Genomic DNA, 22,229 nt, shown 5'->3' with positions numbered 1-22,229 from the left:
TGCTTGGTTGAACAGGAAAGAAATGCTCTACAATCGAGGATGGTGGTGTTTGGGGATGATAGCTATGTCAGTATTTCCACATCTGCTATGCCTGGAACAATTTATCTGGAAATATCTACTGAGTGCCAAGAAAGAAGAAATGAAAATGCAGCCAATGACTTTAATTGAATTAATGCATTTTGATGGTTCTTAAGCAATAAAGGTCTCCTCAATTGTCAGTTTAAAAGTTAAGCCATTTTGAATGGAGCCACTCTGAGCATAAAAAGGAGCCAGGTATCCAGTATGGAACTGTAAGCATTTAGCAACGTGGGATTTTCCCCCCCCTGGAGTTCAGTTTCCTAGGCTTAGGCTAAATTGTAAACATCTAAACGATTAATCTTGGAACCCTGATAATTCACAGCTGTGCTGAGTTATGTCAGTTTTGTACCTTCTGACTCTGAGCCAATCAGGGGCCAAGTGTTATATCACCTGAGAGGTTGGCATTTACTTTGGGGGCTTGCTCATGAGAAGGGACTTTTGATTTCCTGGACAGGACTCTGAGTAGCCCTTTGTTAAGAGTCCCCAATTACTCAGATGTTGGTGCTCTCCTGGTCTATTGGTGTGTGGAGGTGGTTGTATTACTGTATTCAGACAGAGCCCTATTTCTTGAATCTCTGTGCAAATTTCTCTTGTTTCTATTTTTCTATACTCACTCCTTATCTGTAATTAAAGATTGTTGACCCCTTTAAAGTTGTCTTTCCTTTAGAAAAGCAGACCAAAGAACCTGTGTGAGCAGTCCACTGTGTGCTAGCGTGGTTGCTAATATAGGAACTATCAGAGAGCAGTTATTTGGGGAAAAGGAGGATGAAGTATAAGAGGGTGGAAGAGAGAAGAAAGAGTGGAAGATTTCATAACTGCTACATATTGACCAGAGCAATTTCTCCTAGCATGGCTTTGAGCTGAACAAAAGAAAATTGATTCCTTTTTTGTTAATTTCCAGAGCAGGCAGAAAACAACAAAACACGAACTCAGCTCTTTCCTCTAGACAATCAGTTACGTTGTTGTGGTATTTTTTGAGGGGGTGGGGGGAAAAGATTGTAATTGAGACTAGAATGGAAATCATCACCATAGACATTTTTGTCTTCCAATTATTCTCTCATGGCACGTTGTAAGAATACTAAATCCTCTAGATTTGATACTACTAACGGAAAGAGCACCTAGCTGTATCCATGGAAAGCTGTTTACAATTGTTTTCAGATCCTTGCCCTTGAAAGGCAATGAGGCCTAGAGAGGTCTGTGAAAAGGACAATTAACAAGCTCTCAGGGAGAACACTTCACATGGATGAAGGACAGAACATTTCAAGTAGTAGTCCTGGTAAAGCCAGAGTTCTGAAAGTAATCAAATTCTAGGGCTTAGACAGTCAAAAATGCTTTTATAACAATAGTCCCAAGGTGGAGGTAAACCTCCATACAACAAAGGAGGAATAGGTAGTGGCAAAATCAGGCTTCATTTTAAAAAATTCTCTGAGATACGTTTTATCGTGGTGGGATGCTCCACCTCCCCCCCCCCCCCCCCCCGCACCAGAGCATAGGATGTTACTATTTATATTATGGGATACATGTTATACAGCTCCAGCATTAAAGTTGCCCCCTCTCTTCCTGGCAGGTTTTTCTATCATCAGTTTCCATGACTGTACTATCAACTTTCCTCTGCCATCCTCAGGATATTTTTTCTTCTTGTATTCCATTTTGGATTCTCTTCTGTGCTGTCTCTGAAGCCTTCACTGTAGCACATGCAACCAATGAGCACCAATACCAAGAAAATAAACAGAGCAAATACTCTGTGGGGGAGAACCTCTTCCTTTGACTATACCTTCTTCCTTGGTACCAAAGTGAGCCAGTTGCCCATGCCTTTTAGTCACATACGTGTTCCCTCAAACCTTGCTTTTAATCCAGCTTAGTTGTATCCTCTCCTTCCTCCCTAGTTTCTGTTGATGAATTAAGATATCAGCAATCAGCAGCAGGCACTCATAGATGTCAGCCCAGTCTTTTCCAGCAAACACAAAATTGAAGAAAAAAAATGTGAAAATAAGCTCCTCTTCATCTTAAAACATGTAAAAATCCTAATTGGTTTAATAGTTGGATATCAATAATTAGTAAGCCTGCCTATCTTATTTCATATTTAATCTTTTACTAAATAGAAAACTGACAGATAACTAAATTGTTACAGTCAATTTAGTGGTTTCTAGAGTAACCTGCAACAACTAACAATTTTGGGGGCAGTGCTACAAATATAAAGTTTTTAATAAAGAACTATATGATTATATTTACATATATACATTATATATACATATATGACAGTCACATTAAAACTTATGACACATTTTCTAATACATTAGATTTTTTCACGTTTGCATATTTAATGGAAAACCATTACATATTATGTAAACATAGTTCATTTCACAAATGAACATGATTTCTTCCTTGAAATTACTGAATTTACTGAAAGTAATTTTTCAGTATCCTGATTTAGTTTTGGCATTCTTGAGGATTCATTACTAGATACTGATTAGTAGTTAGATTAGTAGTCCTTCAAGATCGAGATTCAAGTTTAGCAGTAGCTGAGGGAAAAATGAAGAAGAAAAAAAGCAATTTACCTTATATATTTATATACACACATATCTAATTTTAAAATTTCTCTTTGAACTCATGGTTCATCATGTTAAAGAATTTTAGGTTTAAGAATCATGAAAATGGTCATTGGTCCAAGTCAGTCTTAGAATTTTCTGAGTACTTTGAAGTTAAGTGACTTGCCCATGATCTCATAGGCAGTATGTATCACAGGGAGCACTTGAACTCAAGTTCAAGGCTTGTTTTAAAGCTCAAATCAGATAATGTATGCAAGAATACTTTGTAAAATGTAAAGTGCTATATAAATGTCAGTCACAATTATTACACTTAAAATGTATATTGATTTTGGAACAACTGATCAAATTGTTAAAATATTTCTTTTTCATCCATGTAAATGAAGTTGGTATATAAGCAGCAATTATAATTATGTTCACAATGGTATATTTGCTTATGCTCATGTTGAACTCTGCTTTTTAATTTAATTATGTTTATTTTTGCCTTTGGACTCACAATGAAACCAACCATGCCAACTATTTTGCCTATTTGAGTCAAATGTGAACCACACTTCCATTTAGCTGCAACTTTTTCCTATTTTTTGGTCAAATTTGCAACAAGGGCATCAATATAAATATTACTTTGTTCTTTCAGTACTGATGGTCATTGGACAAAGACTGTAAATTAATATTCTAACAGTTAAATGGTTATTTGTAGATGGTTTTTGAATTGTGGGATTCTTAGTATCTTTTGCCCCCGCTATCATCACCCTCCTGAAATCACTGTGAAATCACAGAATTTAACAGAATAATAGAATCTCAGACTTGGATATGACTTTCCTGGCTCTCTGATCCAAACAATCCTTGAACAACAATCTTCTTGATTACATCCCCCCAAAGTGGCCGACTAACTTCATATCTGAAGATCAGAAGGTGCTACAGAAATGAGGACCAATTATCCTTCTGTTTCATGGGATGCTGTGGCCAACAACTGCATTACCTACTGACCAGCCTTTGGGATCTAAGCCTCTCTGGTAAGTGGCCAGACTTGTCTTCCGGAAACAGACACAAGATGGCTTGAGCTACATTTCAGGCTTATTGGAAAGAACCTGCTAAATCTTGCACTTCACTTGCATAGAACAATCCATGGTTACTTCAAAGTGATGAAGAAGAAGATAGGAGGAGATGGAACTGAAACAGCACCTTTGTAGGAGTTTTCCAGCATATTTAAAAATCAAGTATAGCATCAAATAATAACATTTTATTTGTGAGCCATTTGGAACATACCTTCATCAAGTTCCCTAGTTATATTTTCTTCCAACTCCTGCTGCATCTGAAAAAATATTAAAATGCTATTCAGAACAATGAAGTAAATGAGGAATAAGGACATTGAAATAATACACAGAACTAAAAAAATCTTTTAAAAAATTGCAGACATCTAAAGAAATTACTAATAAACTTAGACAGTTTTATTTTAGTCATACAATATAAAATATGTTGGTCTAATAAAATAATATTATTATTAATTATGAACATAATTAAAAGCTTATCACAATTAATTATATACAAAGAGACATGAACTTTGTTAGCACGGTAGTCATGTCAGATTTTGAATACAGTATTATTCTACTCTAAGCAAATCTTTTATATCTATTTTTATCAAAATAACATTTTTCTTTAAAAATAGAATCAATTTCATATCCTATACCTTAAAACAACTAATTTCAAATATTAATATACTAGTTCATTAAGTTACGGACAATCTAAACACAAAACAATCATTAACATGTAGTGAAAAAAACAGAAAAAAAAATACCTGGAATTGATTAAATACAATACAAAAATTTCAAAGATGGGAAGACAGTATTACATGAAAACAGCTCCTACATTTTGTTAAAATTGAAATATTTCTTAATCTAGGCAGAAACTTATTTCATTTGATTTTATAAATCAATGCTGTGCAGTTATGTAGATCTTAGTACAAAAGCTAAGAGAAATTCTGTTTCCTACTTTCAGTTCTTATAACAACTTAATAAAAGTGGAAAGAGAAGATGAAATGGGAGAGCAGACTTGAAAATGATTTAAGTTGTATAGTTTCCTTTTCAGAAGACAGATTCAATAGGATACTATCGATAGGAGACACATGGTGTAACATACACATAAAACATGTTGGGAAAGCATCACCAAGACATAGCATTCTTATATATAATGCTCCTATTTACATTTACACTCAAGAAAAGTTATTGCTCACCAAATTTGTAATAATAATACACAAAAGAGAACCTAGCAAAGAACTGCACAAATTGTCTGCATTGTTCATGATGATGATATTGGAAACTTCTTTCATCTTGGCCGTAAACTTGAATAGAGGAGGAAGTGTTTGGATCTGTTATTCAGGTTCTGAATTAGATCTTAAACACTTTTTTTGATAGCAACATTACTAGAAGAGGTCTTAGGTAATGAAAAACCTGACGTTGGACAAAACCTTTAACTAAAAGATTTTAAGTGATACATTAATAAAGGTATACTTTGAAAAGAAAATTGATATATTTTGTAAGGCAAGACAAATGTCCAATATCATTTACAAAAAGCTCTTTCCATAGGTTTAAGGAATACGTATATGTAAAAATATCTGTGCCTCTCTATACATGAAATATATAAACTCACAGACCTGCGAGTAGACCAAGCTGCCTGAATGGGGACTCAGCTAGCTGGGTAACTCAGCTCATCCTCTCCCTTCTGTCCCCCCTTCCCCTTTCTCCTCTCCAAAGGAAGGTAAATTTGGATGGCCAGAGGATGTCCAGTTAACTTGGGGTTTATGGGCCAGATTTCTTTCTCTTTTTTCTTTCTTTCTTTCCTTCTCTCTTTCTTTTTTCCCCCAAAACTTTCAACCTAGTGCACTTTGAAGTCCATACACTGCACAAGAATAGGTCCCTGTCCAAATTCCACTTAATAGCTCTTTTCAGGACCCTCCTGGCTTCAGAGTGATTATCAATAGTAACTGTTGCTCTTTCCCTCCCAGCTTTACTTATTTTCTTCTTTTGCTCATTACAGGGGCTGTTCCCTGATTACTTCTTAAAGAGGCCATTTTTGAGGTATCTAACTTCCCTCCTTGAGCCTCAGCTCTGACATCTCACTCTCTTGTGATCTGGGTGCATTTATTGCACCTTTGGGGATGAACCTATATCTCCCTCTATTGTCATAGAAGGTATTTGTGGGTATGCTTGATTTCCCCAGGCTTACTGTGCTGCATAATAGTAAAGCTCCTACTTATATCAGCTTCCTGAGTCCCACTTTCCTGTAAAGAGTCAAAGCCAGGCCATTGTTTTAACCCAACCTGTGGCACTAAATAAAGCAAAACTTTACCACATATAAACTACATGTAGATATTTCAATAATTTTCAAATTGTCTCTCCTGGATCTGTTTTCCAGATCAGTTGTTTTTCCAATGTTCCAAAGTTCACATTGTTTGCTATTTTTTCATTCCTTTGGTTTTATAATCTCTTGAATTTTCATAAAGTCATTAACTTCCATTGGCTCCATTCTAATCTTTAAGGAATTATTTTCTTCAGTAAGCTTTTGGACTCCTTTTCTATCTAGCCAATTCTGCTTTTTAAGGCATTCTTCTCCTCGTAGGCTTTTTGGATCTATTTTGACATTTGAGTTAGTCTATTTTTTTTTTCCGCATTAAACTGCTTTAATGGTCTCAAAATTCTGTGACAGATTTTTGGTCAAGTTGTTTCCATTTAAAAATTACTGATTTTAAAAACTAATAACTTAAAACTACCACGAAACAAATGGTCCACAAAAACATTCCTTTCCTCCTGAAGCATTGTAATCATTAACCAGTCTTTTACTATTAAACTTAAATGGCCAATTAAGACAAACAGTTCTGAGACCGTTCTTCCACCACTAAGACTGGGGTGGCAGGTGTTGTACAGAATATTTATTTAGCCTTCTGGGCAGATTTTGTGACCTTGCCAGCTCCAGCAGCCTTCTTGTCAACTGCCTTGATGACACCAACTGCAACAGTCTGCCTCATATCACGAACAGCAAAATGACCCAGAGGAGGATAATCAGAGAAACTCTCCACACACATGGGCTTGCCTGGAACCATGTCAACGATGGCAGCATCACCAGATTTCAGGAATTTAGGGCCATCTTCCAGCTTCTTACCAGAACGACAATCAATCTTCTCCTTCAGTTCAGCAAACCTGCAAGCAATGTGAGCAGTGTGACAATCCAGAACAGGTGCGTAGCCAGCACTGATTTGGCCTGGATGGTTCAGGATAATAACCTGTGCAGTGAAACCAGCTGCTTCCATAGGAGGGTCATTCTTGCTATCACCAGCCACATTACTACGATGGACATCTTTGACAGACACGTTCTTGACATTGAAACCAACATTATCCCCTGGCAGAGCCTCACTCAAAGCTTCATGGTGCATTTCGACAGACTTTACTTCAGTTGTAACATTGACTGGGGCGAAGGTGACCACCATGCCTGGTTTTAGAACACCAGTTTCCACTGGGCCAACAGGTACAGTACCAATACCGCCAATCTTGTAGACATCTTGGAGGGGTAGACGAAGGGGCTTGTCAGTTGGAGGAGTTGGTGGCAGAATGCAATCCAAAGCTTCAAGCAGTGTAGTTCCATTAGCATTGCCATCCTTGCGAGTGACTTTCCATCCCTTGAACCAGGGCATATTAGAGCTAGGCTCCAGCATGTTGTCACCATTCCAACCTTAAATTGGCACAAAAGCTACTGTATCAGGGTTGTAGCCAATTTTCTTAATATAGGTACTGACTTTCTTGACAATTTCCTCATATCTCTTCTGGCTGTAGGGGGGCTTGGTGGAATCCATTTTATTTACACCAACAATCAGTTGTTTTACACCTAGTGTGTAGGCCAGAAGGGCATGCTCATGGGTCTGCCCATTCTTAGAAATGCCAGCCTCAAATTCACCAACACCAGCAGCAACAATCAGGACAGCACAGTCTGCCTGAGATGTGCCTGTAATCATGTTCTTGATGAAATCTCTGTGTCCTGGAGCATCAATAATGGTCACAGAGTACTTGCTGGTCTCAAATTTCCACAGGGAGATATCAATAGTGATACCACGCTCACGTTCAGCCTTCAGTTTATCCAAGACCCAGGCATATTGAAAGGAGCCCTTTCCCATCTCAGCAGCCTCCTTCTCGAACTTCTCAATAGTTCTCTTATCAATTCCACCACATTTGTAGATGAGGTGGCCAGTAGTGGTGGACTTGCCAGAGTCTACATGTCCAATGACGACAGTGTTAATGTGAGTCTTTTCCTTGCCCATTTTTGTGGAAGTTTAGCTATGGTTTTCACAACACCTGTGTTCTGGCGGCAAACCCGTTGTGAAAAAGCTAGTCTATTTTTTAAAATGTCATTTTCTTCAGCATATTTTTGGGTCTCCTTTAGCAAGCAGCTGACTTGTTTTTCATGATTTTCTTCAATCACTCTCATTTCTCTTCCCAATATTTGCTCTACTTCTCTTCCTTGATTTTCAAAATCCTTTTTGAGCTCTTCCATGGCCTGAGACCAATTAAAATTTTTTTGGAGGCTTTGGATGGAGGAACTCTGACTTTGTTGTCTTCTGTTTGTATACTTTGGTCTTCCTTGTCACCAAAGTAAGATTTCATAGTCTGATTCTTTTTCTGGTTTTTGCTCATTTCCTCAGCTATTTACTTGACTTTTGAGCTCTTTGTCAAGGAAGTTCTCTGCTTCCAGTGGGGGTTGGGTTGTGTACTGTCAGTCGCTTGATCCTCCCACAATTTGTGGGCCTAGAGTTCCAGAAACAGTCACTGCTGCTTCCTATGCCCCTGCTGCTGCTGTGGGTTTCTCTTGCATGGGCTATTCCATGCCCTCAGTCGCCCTGGGGCTGTGGCTTCCCCACTCTACTTTTTCACAGAGGTCCCACAGGTTTTTTCCATTCATCTTCCACTTATCCTCAGCGTTTTGGGGCTGTAAAGTCTGGAAAACACCACAGTCCCCCCAAGGCCTGCTCAGGTCCCTGTCTATGCTGGTATACCCCATGCTAGATTGTGCTCTGTTCCCAGTGCTGCATGACAGACACATCCCTGTAACCTTCCACGCTGTCTTGGGCTACAGATTTGCTTCACTCCATCTTTCTGTGAGTTCTGCAGTTCCAGAATTTGTTTAGGGTCATTTTTTACAGGTATTTGGCTAGGTTTGTAAGTACAGTGCTAACAAGTCTATGCTGTTACTCCACCATCTTGGCTCTGTCCAACTAATATACTTGTAGATATTTCAAAAGAAACCTTTTTCAAAAAGGAACAGGTACAATTTGAAAAATCCATAAATAAAAAGGCATTCTTTTATTATTACAAATATAATAAAATGACTTTGTAACTTCATAACTGTATAACCTTGGGCAAGCCTAATATAAGTCATATGCAAAATGGGAATAATACTTACACTAATACCTTACAGGATATTATAAGGATAACACAAGACAATACATGTCAAATATTTGCTAACTTATAGTTAACTACCAAAAAAACTATGCAGACTCTCAAAGATAATTCACATGATTTCAGTTTTAGACTTGAAAAGTTATCATACTGACACCCTGACTATTCATCTATTATTATATTTCTCAATAAGGCTGGCACTGTGCAAGGGTAGAGTAGATCATAATCCATGTGTCTTATTTAGAGAAGGCTTAATATTCCTACTTCCAAATAACTTTCCTACTAGACTTTCATGGATGTCTGAAATTCTATTTCAGATTCATTCCTCTGGGTTGTGGTAAACATATATAACCTTGGAAGGAAGGAATATATTAAATCAGCAGAAGCCTTGAACACATGAGCATGAGTTAGATGACTGACAACTTTACAATATGAAAGGGTTGAGAGCATCTCTCTTTTTGGGCCTGAGATGATACATGGCAGGAGAAGTGATATGGTGTGGTGGAGTCAGGGGAGTTGTGCTTTAAAGTCGTGCAGCTGACCCTTCTTCCTCTCAAGTGGTTTCACCTCTTTTTGCTCACAGCCTCTGTGCATCTATAGCTATATCTGATCTATATTTATTCTAGTTAAAATTCCAGAGGGTAGCCATGAGCAAGTCACTTAGCTCCTCTCACCCTCAGTCTCCTCATCTGCAAAAAGGTATAGTGATAGCACTTTATATTCTTTGTGAGGATCAAGTGAGATGACGTGTAAAGCATTCTGTAAACTTTAAATTGCTACATAATTGTCAGCTAAAATAATAGCACTTATTGTTGTTGTTATTATTAGAATAAAGATAAAAGTCCAGGGCAGGTATGTGTAGGGTATCTAATAGTGCAGCTGTGAGTGGCTAGCACCAGTATAGTCATCCTTAGGTATTCTGGGAAATGGGTGTATGCAAGAAAGGGGAAAATATGACAAAGGGAGATAAGAAGGTACCAATTACAAACCAATTTGGCATGGGACTAGCCCTATCTATTGAGGGAAGTTAGAACATAATTTTTGTCTGCAATTCCATGACCTTTTGACCTGAGTCTTACTTTTTCCACTAACTTAAAATCAGCTACTAGGAAAACTATTGTTGTTATTCTTTTTCTTAGCATGTACATGGAAGAGTGCAGGGCTTTGGTTGTTTATGATTAAATATTTTGAAACATGAAATTTCTAAAAAAGATGGTTATCATTCAAAAATTTTCTGGAAACTACCTCTCCGAAAGTTTTATAAGACCTTAATTCTATAAATAACATAAGACATGGGAGATAAGAGTCATTGATGGAGCCCAATCTCCTCAGGACTATCATTGGAAAATTCAAATATTCATCACTACACAGGGTCTTCTGAAGATCATTTGAAAATGTCACACATTCTTACCTTTTAAATAGATCTACCAAGTATTTATAAAAATATATGTGAAATGATTATCTCTTTTAAAGGCATTTTATACCTACATCCCCCCAAATTCAGTAACACATTTATCCAGCATCAGCATATAGTGACAGTGTTAGAAAGGAACTTTACATGTCAGCTAGTCCTACTCTCTTATTTTACACGTGAGAAAATTGTTTCCAAGGTAAAACAATGAATCAACAAGAATTTATAACTGCCTACTATCTGCCAGGCACTATGGTAGAGGCTAGGTGTGTTAAAAAAAAAATCAAAACAGCAACAAATCTGAGATGATCCCTACTCACACAGTGTCTAGTATACAGTAGGCTAAGCACTTAATAAATATTTGCTGTCCAACAAGTTTACATTGCAATGAGAAAACAATAAATACATATATAAGTATATATATGTGTGTGTATATATGAAATATAAAGAGAATAAATACAAAGTACAATTGTCTCTTCCACATTGCATGGGTTGGGGCATGGCACCTCTGCAATCTGGAAAATCTGTGTCAAATTTTTTGACTCTCCCTTAGTACCAGAGGAGAAGTCAGAAGTTTTTCTTATTCTCTTATAGGGTGTTCACAGTAACATATTGTAAAATTCTGGTTAAGTATTTGGTCTTAGGCTCTGTATCATCTGCTGGCCTTTGCATGTCCTCTGTGGCTTCCACAAAATTGCCCCCAAAATTCCTCCTTAATTTCTCATGCTGACCCACAATATATGGAAATTGTGATGGGGAAAGTCATGATGTAGAGGGAAGTACTGTAGTTAAGATACTAGTCTGAGGTTACAGAGACCTAATTTGGATATGTTGTCAACATCGGGGAATGCCCTAGTCTGGCTTGGTGAATTTTCCAGATACTTCAGGAAAACTATTACTGATACTTTCAAGCCTGGAAGATTAATACTATATATTCCCTGACTTGGTATCACTGAATCCTAACTGTTCATCTGGATTTGGCCTACATCTTCAGAGGTGTTTTATGTCCCAATATTTCAGTTCTAGGAAAGTTTCTAGTATGAGCATGGCCTTATACTGAACCATCTCCTGGGGTAGCTAAGTAGCCATGCTTTTAGCAGATGAGTCTCACCACATCTTACTTCAAAAAAGTATATATAGAAGATGTGGAAATTGAAGTCTGAACATTGACTAGCTTTTAAGAAATGATACAAGGTTATAAATCTAGTTTAAGAAAAGCTTTATACAAATATGAACTAAAAACTAAATTAGAAGATAATTATTCATATTATATGAGGTTGCTTTGTGAAAGATTTCTGTAAGATATTCTAAAAAAGAACATATTTATAGGTGTGTGGTTTTTTCCTGTTTATACATGTGTTTGCTTTAAGAAACTGAATCAAATCTATAAGAATACAAGTCATTCCTCAATTGATAAATGATCAAAGGATATGAAAAGGCAGTTTTCAGAGGGAGAAATTAAAGCTATCTATAGTGATATGAAAAAATGCTCTACATCACTACTAATTAGAGAAATGCAAATTAAAACAACTCTGAGGTACTACATGGTACTTATCAGTTTGGCTAACATGACAAAACAGGAAAATGATAAATGTTGGAGAAGACGTGGGAAAACTGAAACACTAATGCATTGAGGGGGTAGTTGTGACCTGACCCAGTCGTTCTGGAGAGGAATTTCAAACTATGCCCAAAGGGCTATAAAACTGTGCCTAGCCTTTGATCCAGCAATATGATTCCTAGGTTTGCATTCCAGAGATCATGAAAAAGGGAAAAGGACCTACATGTACAAAACATAGCTCTTTTTGTAGTGGCCAAGAATTGGAAATTGAGGGGATACACATCACCTGGAGAATGGTTGAACAATGTAATGGAACACTATTGCTCCATAAGAAATGGTGAGTGGGTGGATTTCAGAATAAACCTGGCAAGACTTGCATGAACTGATGTTGAGTGATGTGAACAGAACCAGGAGAACACTGAATACAGTGACAGCAACATTATGTGATGATAGACTTTGGTAGACTTAGTTCTTCTAACCAATGCAATGATCTAAGACAATTCCAAAAGACTCATGATGGAAAATGCTGTCCACATCCAGAGAAAGAACTATGGCATCTGAATGCAGATAAAAGCATACTACTTTCTCTCTCTCTTTTCTTCTTATGTCTCATGATTTTTCCCTCTTCTTCTGATTCTTCTTTTTTTAACATGGCTAATATAGAAATATATTTAATATTATTATACATGTATAGCCCATATCAGATTGCATGCCAAGGATAAAGGGGAAAATTTAGAACTCAAAATCTTTTAAAATTGAATGTTGAAAACTAAAACTAAAATAAAAGTAAATTAATTTAAAAAATGAAAAAAATTTAAAACTTATTATCTAGCATTTTTAATTATCATTAGTTATAAGGACCACCTTCATTTTAATAGATCATAAAAATCACTATGACACATTTTCAAAAACATTTAAGAAAGAAATTTCATTAATATGAGTATTTTACATTAGATCTTTGATATAAAGGAAAAAAAATCTAAATGATTAACCTTTGCCATGTAGGCCTCCACTCTGCTTTTTGAAGACACGGTGTTTCCAGCAGAACATACTAAATTTCCTCTTGGAATAAGACTTCTACTGAGGAACATACTGGTATTAATATTCCCAATGTGAGATGGCTCCAAAACTGGACTTGCAGCAAAACTGTTGATTAAAACTTTATTCTTTTGCTTTTCATTCAGAAGTCGGGCACTCACCTCAGCTAGCCTCTCAGTAGTTCTGCGAACATTTCAAAGAACAGAAATAGTTAGCATTTTTCTTCAAAGTCATAAATGGTTGGTGTTTTTTTTTTATTAATGCTATCATAACTATGACTTTGTCCTGAGTTTAGAAACTCTAAAAACAATTGAAGTATGTAGGCTATTAAAGTTTTGGCATAACTGATTTACTTACATTAAGTATAATGGTAGAATGACATTGAGTAAAGAAAAAGTTTTTAAGACTGTCCTCAGGAAATTAAAAAAAACAAAACACAAAAGATACTTGCAAGTCTGGGATTCCTTACTAATCTGAACTTTAAGGAAGCCATTAAAAGCACCTATATTCTATAAATTTATATTGGAAATTAGTAGATTTTTTAAGTAGCAGATGCTTCAAGGGTATCAAATCTGGGTCATTATCCCAGGAAGTGCTTTTGCAGTCTTTCTCCCAGGAGCCAGGTAGCAGCCAAATGACCTAGGGAGGTAGTCTCTCTAGGGGGACAAGGAGGTGACTCAGCTGAGGCTAAAAAAAGTCCTGAGGCTCTCAACTGTATAGTCAGCCCATAATACCTACCTGCTATTTTCACCAAGATACATAGTAAGGAAGAATGCCCCATCTCTTTTTCTTTAACAGACAATATCTTTTGGTATCCAAGGCTCCAATCTAAACCCTTCTGTAACATTTCCTTTCTTTCTTTTCTCCTCCAATAGCTCCATCAATGAGCTTCCCCTGCATAGAAAGCTGAAGAGATGGGACAGCACAGAGAGGCCTGGTTCAACTTGCTGTGGGTCAACAGGATGGCCCTTAGTCCTTCAGTTCTGGTTGTTACCATTAGGAGATTATTTACAATGTAGTATATATTGCTATGATCCTGTTATACATTTTCAGAAATATTTTAAACCTTTTAGCATTATCATTTTGTGAGATGAGAAAAATGTTATTCTTATTATCAAAATATTTAACTTCATCCTAGAAGGACTAATCTGTAGCAGACAGTAAAAAGAATACACTATATACATAGCATATAGATAACACATATGCAAAATAAATAATTTTCATAGGATCACAGACTGAGGACCAAAAGGGATCTCAGAAGCTACCTAATCAAACATCCTCATTTTAAAGATGAACAAACTGAGGCTCCCTGAGGTTAAGTGACTTGCTCAAGGTCATACAGTAGTAAGTAAGCATCAGAGGCAAGACTTGAAGCCAAGTCTGTACAACCAAAGTATCACCTTTCCAAAGTACTACACTGCATTCCTTTGTACCTAGTAAACATTTACAAAAATATTTGACTTACCAATTTTTATAAAAGTATAATCTACAGTAAAACCCATTTCCCAATGAAATCACAGATTTGTCCATTAAGGATCTGTTAACTTTTCAAAAAGATCTGAAAACTTTACAAGCAATCTGATATTTAAGTTCTATTTTCTTAGTGTTTCTGGGCTTACCTGTCTAATTTGTTTGACAATGATTTTCTGATTTTTAATTCTTCAGAGTAAAGCTGTCTGTATCTCTTTATCTCTGCCTCTGTAGAGTCTTGACGTGAATTTTTCATTTTGTAGAGTTCAGATTCTAGATCTCTAATTCGGTGCTCCATTTGATTTCTTATTGAAGCATTGTTATTTTCTCTTAATTGTTCTAAGTTCTCTCGGGATGCTGCTTGTGTCTAAACCAAATGGAAAACAAAGAACAAAATTAACAAAAAAAATGCTCAATTCTATCCTGAAAATTATAAGATGTTTGTTACCAATTCCGTTAGGTTACATTTTAATTTCAGCCAGTTAGGTTACATTTTAATTTCAGCCAGTGATTAGGGAACAATTCTGATTTCTAAAAATACATTCTAACTTTGAAAGTATAATCAAGGTCAGCTGAATTAAATTTGAACTTAAAAAAACAACTCAGTTTCTATTGGATGTTAGTTCACTAGTTCTTATTCTACTGCTAATATTAGAATCGTTATAAAAACAAGAGGAATAATTCTAAAAAAAAATTTAACTCCAGAATCTTCCAGAATGTTTTGCTACAAATAAAATATCAGTTGAATTAAAAAATAAATAAAACCTCACCTTTCAATTGTTTTTGTAATTATGCCAATTATTTTTTAAAAACTTAATTGACCCAACACAACAAGAGACAAAAAGAGAAATTCCTTTTAAAGTTACTACAGTCATTATAAACTATTTGGGAGTCTACCTGCTAAAATAACCCCAGGAACCATATGAACACAATTACAAAACACTTTTCACACAAATAAAGTCAGATTTAAATAATTGGAAAAATATCAATTACTCTAGGCAGGCCAAGCTAATATAGTAAAAATGACAATTCTACCTAAATTAATTTACTTATTTAGTGCCATACCAATCAAACTACCAAAAATTATTTTCTAGAGCTAGAAAAAAACATCAAAATTCACTTGGAAGAACAAAAGGTCCAGGATGTTGTAATGTTAATTATGAGAGTTAAAGCTCTTCTCCCGTTAAAGGGCTTGCCCATTAAGGGAAGTTTGATTAGGGGAGATTTGCTTTGTAGAAAGGCCCACACCTTTAGTTAATTTCTAATGAGGTTCTCAAGGGTTTGTGACACCCTCTGGCTCTGAAAGGTGTATATATACTCTGAGATGAGGTTTTGTTTTGGGGCTTACTCACTGGAAGTGTTTGTTTGGCCAGATGAGACTCTGGATAGCAGATAAGGAGCCCCCCGCTTTAAAAACCTAGATGTTGGTGCTTCTCTCTCCGGTAACTGTGTATGTGCCTCTCTACCCTTGGTCTTGCCATCATCCACAAATATACCAACTCCATATTGAAGGGAAAAAAAAAGAAATAATGAGCAGGCAGATTTCAGAAAAATCTGGAAAGACATATGAACTGATGTTGAGTGAAATGAGCTGAATCAGAACATTGTACACAGTAACAGCAACATTGTGTGATGATCAGCTAGGATAGAGTTAGCTCTTCTCAGTAATACAATGATCCAGACAACACCAGAAAACTCATGATGAAAAATGCTCCCCACATTCAGAGAACAAACCATGGAGTCTGAATGCTGATCAAAGCATATTATTTTCACCTTTTTGTTTTTTTCTTTCTTGTGTTTTTTCTATTTTGTTCTGATTCTTCTTTCACAACATGACTATATTTAACATGATTGTACATGTATAACCTATATCAGATTGCCTGCTATCTTTTGGAGGGGGATAGGAAAGGAGGGAGGGGGAAAATTTAGAACTCATAATTTTACAAAAATGAATGTTGAAAATTATCTTTACATGTGATTGGAAAAAAATAAAATACTATTAAGTGAAAAATTTAAAAAAAGCTCTAAATCACTATTGATTAGAGAAATGCAAATCAAAACAATTCTGGGATACCACATGATACCTAACAGTTCAGCTAACATGATAAAATAGGAAAATGATAGATGTTGGGGAAGATGTGGGAAAACTGGAACTCTAATGCATTGTTGATCGAGTTGTGAAGTGATCCAACCATTCTGGAGAGCAATTTGGAACTGTGCCCAAAGGGCTATAAACTGTACACACCCTTTGACCTAGCAATACTACTTCCAGTATCCAAAGATACTACTTTGTATCCCAAAGATCACAAAAAAGGAAAAAGAATCTCTAGGTACAAAAATATTTAAAGTAGCTTTTTTTGTGGTGGCCAAGAATTGGAAATTGAGGGGATGACCATCAACTAGAGAATGGCTAAACAAGTTGTGGTATATGAATGTAATGGAATACTATTGTTCCATAAGAAATGCTGAGCAGGTGGACCTCAGAAAAACCTGTAACGACTTATACGAACTAATGTTGAGTGAAGTGAACAGAACACTGTACACATTAAGAGACACATTGTGTGATGACTAACTTTCATAAATTTGGCTCTTCTCAGCAATGCTAGGATCTAAGACAATTCCAAAAGACTCATCCCCAGAGAAAGAGCCTATGGAGTCTCAATGGAGATCGAAGCATATTATTTGCTCCCTTTTTTTTATTTTGTAGCTTTGTTTTGTTTGTTTCTTTTTTCTTGTGGTTCCTACCATTGGTTCTAATACTTCTTTACAACATGATTAATCTGAAAATATGTTTAATATGAATATATATGTAGAGCCTATGTCAGACTGCACACCATCTTGAGGTGGCGGGAAGGAATGAAAATCAAAAACTCAAAAGCTTATGGAAGTGAATGTTGAAAACTAAAAATAAATAATTAAAAAAACCCCACAGGCAATAAGAGAAGAGGAAACACATACAAGGAAAGAGCGTTCTCATTCTCTTGTAGTTAATGGTAATCTGTTTCCCAGGCTGATGAGCTAAGGAAAAAGTATGCCTTCCACAGACCATATTAATTGCTAAAGAGAAAATGCTCATGTGCTGGAAGAACAGAAATGCTATTGGCAATGATTTATGGATCTCTACATCTTTGCTTGGTTAGGTGTGCATGCATTCTTCTTCCCAAAATAATAAAATAGAAGATGCTTCCGAGTTAAAAAACAAACAAACAAAAAACCAAAGCTCAATTGATACAGATAGAGCATTGGTCCTGGAGTCAAGAAGACTCCAATTCAACTCTGGCCTCAGACATTTACTTGTGTGATAAACAGTGGTATAGAATAGTAATATAGTAGTAGAACATAGTATAACAGGAGCATAGTAGTGATAAAGTAACCTGTAGGAATAGGTTGACTTCTTTTAGTTTTTCGACAATCTCCTGCCTTGCTCTTTCTTCAATCTCATGTTTATATTGTTCTATTTGATTGTGTTCTAGCTTAGTGATTTCCAAATAGTGCTTAAGATTAACTACTTCTTCTTCCAACTGCCTTTTATTCCCTTCCAGCTTGTCACAATTCTTTTGAAGGATTTTCATAGAAAATAACTCTTCTTGAAGACTTCGATTAATTGATTCCAACTGTTTACATTCTGAAGATGCTGCTTCCAATTGTTGTGTAAGGTCTTCAATCTGTATAAAAGATTAGTTTAGCAAATTTATGCAAGTAAAATAAAAGTTTCAAATGAGATATCTTTTCCTCATCCTAATAAGAACACTGATTCTATGATGACAGACTTTGCTGAGAAAGCAAATAAATTTACGCTAATTTGAATGTCACATGGTGAGATGCTCAGTTAGAGTCAGAGAAAATAGTGTTTTTCTCACCTACAAAACCCCAGTACCCAGGGTGCAATACACCACAATTACCAGAGCTTCTATTGTGTAATGGCCCTCTTCCTGCTCCCCAAGTGCCTCAACAGAACAAACCAAAAAGTTTAGCAGGACTTTTACCTGTTTTCTTTCAACCTCAGGGATTAGGTGACTGACTGAAATAAGTGATAAATAAAAGGGGGTGACATCACTAAGTTCCAAAGGGCAAAACCTCAATAAATATTAAAAAACAAATTCTTTTTGATAAATACTGATAAGAATTCCAAGGCAGCAGACATCAACCAGGAAAATGAATGATATTAAGATTTGATGTTTCTAAGGAGTTACTTGTCATTATAGAAAAAAGAAATAGGACTACTACTAGTTAGCATTTACGTAGCACTTGAAGGTTTGCCAATGTTATCTTATTTGAACACTTAGGATGTTTTTCAAAACATCTTTAGGACTTTCCCCCAGCTTTGGGTGACTGGGGAAATGCTTTAATATCATCAAATAAGTAGGATTTATAAAAAAAGTAGTTTCAGGTGAATTAATTTATTATTCTTCCATCAATGAGAAAAATCTTTCCATCCTTAAAAACAGAAAACTGATGTAAAGGGCATACTGCAATAAAATGGTTTTAACCTACATACTGGTGAAGTGAAAATTTTCTAAGTACTAGAGTTCTTCCCTTTCTTAAACCAATTCATGTCTTGTTTTTACAGAAAAACTTAATTTTTATAACTCTGTGTTTTATTATGAATTCTCAATATCAGCAGTGATCACCTTGCAATCAAAAGGTTGTTTTATTTTTCTGTCATTTTAAAATCTGTTACAGAGCTACTGTTTTTCATATTGTTTCTGCTTTTTAGTCACCCTTTTGGGAGATATCTTTTCTTCTTTAGCATTACAGAAGCAGAATGTCAAAGGGAGCACAGAAGTTGTAAGATGTCCTGCAAATACTAACCCTAAATGGCTTTTCAGCATTTGGTTTCTTCACATAGCCTATTTCCCTTTGGGATTGCTCTTATTGTTATAAAGTTTTATTTTACATCAAACCTAAAATTATGTCTTTGCAACTTCCATTCAAAAAGCAAAAGTCTAGTATTTCTTTCACCTTACAATGCTTTTAAATCCTTGAGAAGTGCTTTTAACACAACATATTTAGATATATTCTATTTTACATGAATTCTATAACGGGAGTAGAGGGAAAATTTCTAATATGCAAATCTATATAGAAAGTCACTGGAACACAGAATTTTCAGGGAGATATAAATTTTTCAAGTTTGTCTACTAAGTCCATGAGAACAGCAAGAACTGTGCGAAAAGACCTTAGAAAGTGTTGCCTTCCAAGCATGGGGAAGATGTAAATGTTCTCATGGATATTGGTATCCAATGATCTGCTACATATATCACCCATTTCAAAAGGAATATAAAGACAAGACAACGTACATTTTCCAATATTAAGGATTACCTTATTTTTTAGCCTATTAATTTGTCTATCCATTTCAGAATGTGTTTGTTTCAGTCCACCCTCGTAAGCAACATCTCCTTTTTCATATTCCCTTAATTTCTTTTTTGTTGTTTTCAACAGGTTTTTCAATCTATGGGAATGAACAGATTAAGTCAAACTCTTTATAGTTTAAATATTATACATTTAAAAAGTATAACTTTTGACCCATTGCTTTAAATTATTTTCAACCACAGAGAAGAAAATAAATCTAATGAGAGTTCATGAACTCACCCAACTCAAATGTGACAATATTTTGTTAAAATAAAACCAAAAGAACAATAGCCTCACAATCATTTCAAAAGAAGTATATTTATTTGTCAGCTCTTCATTAATATCACTTCATTGTAGAATATTTTCAAATGACTTCTGGTTATGCTTTAACATTTTTAGAAAGGCAGATACCTTCTAACAATATAATTCAAAATTTAAATAAGTAAATTTATTTTGTAAAAAGGTTTAAGGTGACATTTTGTGCCTTTGTTATTTTAACTACAGACCTGTGCCAATTAGCTGGTGAAGTATGTAAATGACCTAGCCCACAAAACACAAATGATGTCATTTAATGTTTTTAGAATACACAGCTGCATTTAAAATGTTTGTTTAGTGGTTGTAAATATAGAACAGTCCCTAACTTGAAAAGTCATTTGGATCTCAAAAGTTACTTTGTAAATTGAATGGTTAAAACACAGAATTAATTTTCTCCCCTAAGAGGTAATTTTCTAAAAAGAGTTCAATAGAAGCCCACAAAAACCTAATCAAACCATAACACAGCTATATTACAGTCCTGGAAAATACATGATGATTTGGAGACTCTCCTCTTGCCACTGAAATGGCAGCCTGTAGTCAGAGGATCTGAGAGCTCAACAGTGATGGCCTCTTGCCATATTCAATTAAAATTCACCAACTGGAATTCAATTAAAATTCAATTAGAAAGCATTAAGTGTCTACCCCTAAAGGTTGTTACAGAATACAAAATTTACATAGATATGGTCCATGCTCTCATACAATTGGAATACAAGATACAAGTGTAGATAATTGCAATACACAACAAAGTGTAAGAGCTTTTGGGGAGTGTAACAGAAAGTTTGATGTGCAGTCTGATGGTGAAGGTCATTCATTATCAATAAGAGAGATCAAAGTAGACCCCAAAGAGGAGCTGCATTTGGGTGAGGATGAGTGCAGAGACAATGAGTGAACATTACAGGCACAGGGCAGAGGCAGAAAGGTGCAGAAGAATAGTCTAGTTTAACAGGAGGGTAAGTTGTAGAAGAGAGAATACTATAATTTAAGTGTGGAAAGGCAAGATGTTGCCACATTGTGAAGGGTCTTCAATTCTAGACCAAGAAATTTTGTAGGGTCTAGCTCAAAAGTCATATCCTTAACAGAATCTTGCTGGTCCTGCAAAGTCAAAAGAAGCCTTTTCCTTCTTCAGTCTGCATTTTCTTTGGACGATTCTTAAATACTTACCACATTCTTATTCACACACATTACAATCTAGTAAAAGAGCTAATGTAGGGACTCAAGTAATCACCTTCAAAGCAGGCACTGCACATTAATCATCCATCTCTGTAGCTCTGGGGATTAGCACAGCATTTCATACACAACAGATGTTTAGTAATAGTTTTTGAATGACTAATAAAAGAACAAATAAGTGAATAATGAAGGAAATAAATTAGTATGGAGAATATAGAGACCTACCTTACAGAAATAATTTATGTGCAGAAATAGTATACTTAACAAGAGACTGTCAAATGCTGTATGGTCAAATGCTGTATATTCTGGAGAACATACTTTAAGGTACGGGTGCTATACAGCAATTTACTATAACTGCAAAGATGCAGGTCAGAAGTATTACTTTCAGCAATAATTTAGTAAGTAATGAAAATGAAAAAACTCTTTGTTCACTTAGAATTATACACGCTATAATTATCCAAGTGTTAAAGTATAAAATGGATTTGTACTTAGGATTTAACAAAATAGTTAAGTCCTTGCTTACTTAATGTTTGCTTTAAATAATCTGCAAAAAACCAGTCTTACCCAATGAGGTCTTTCTGTAATTCCTCATTTCTCTTCATTTCTTGTTCTAGACGATTTTCCAGAGATTGCTTTAACTCAATGAGTTTCTTTAATTTCTCCCTTTCAGTATTAAGCTTTAAAAACATTTTTACAAAGAAAAATATTACAAGAACTGAACTGGCATTTTTAAAAAGAATACTTTTCATTAACTCCAGATCCAACTGTAAATATCGATTTAAGTGTAGTTTATAAAACCAAAACAAGTATGGAGAGATTTTAAAACAATTGCTCTTACTTAAAATGATATAGGTTTC

The 22,229-nt window shown here is 35.5% G+C and overlaps 1 protein-coding gene and 1 pseudogene across 7 annotated transcripts in view; both read right to left on the bottom strand.

The window, feature by feature from the left end:
* Window positions 1-1,816: 1,816 nt before the first annotated feature.
* The window catches only part of LOC140533320 (ankyrin repeat domain-containing protein 26-like), a 100,946-nt gene continuing 80,533 nt past the window's right edge, over window positions 1,817-22,229 (bottom strand). For 5 of the 7 annotated variants that reach the window (XM_072652916.1, XM_072652920.1, XM_072652918.1 and 2 more), the window contains 7 exons: window positions 21,937-22,049; window positions 19,861-19,990; window positions 17,916-18,206; window positions 14,691-14,908; window positions 13,026-13,254; window positions 3,891-3,936; window positions 1,817-2,026 (listed from right to left, as the gene is read on the bottom strand). In XM_072652916.1, the coding sequence (XP_072509017.1) occupies window positions 1,914-2,026; window positions 3,891-3,936; window positions 13,026-13,254; window positions 14,691-14,908; window positions 17,916-18,206; window positions 19,861-19,990; window positions 21,937-22,049 (1,140 nt within the window). In that variant the 3' untranslated portion in view covers window positions 1,817-1,913. Of the gene's footprint in view, window positions 2,027-2,379; window positions 2,601-3,890; window positions 3,937-13,025; window positions 13,255-13,773; window positions 13,978-14,690; window positions 14,909-17,915; window positions 18,207-19,860; window positions 19,991-21,936; window positions 22,050-22,229 lie in introns of those variants that run through there. The other 2 variants (XM_072652919.1, XM_072652921.1) reach the window with 2 other exon arrangements.
* Window positions 6,535-7,956, bottom strand: LOC140533321 (elongation factor 1-alpha 1 pseudogene; annotated as a pseudogene).

Source organism: Notamacropus eugenii, chromosome 3 (genome assembly GCF_028372415.1).
Source record: "Notamacropus eugenii isolate mMacEug1 chromosome 3, mMacEug1.pri_v2, whole genome shotgun sequence".
Classification (NCBI taxonomy): domain Eukaryota; kingdom Metazoa; phylum Chordata; class Mammalia; order Diprotodontia; family Macropodidae; genus Notamacropus; species Notamacropus eugenii.
The sequence above is the reverse complement of the archived record's forward strand: the minus strand, read 5'-3'. Positions and strand labels throughout refer to the sequence as shown.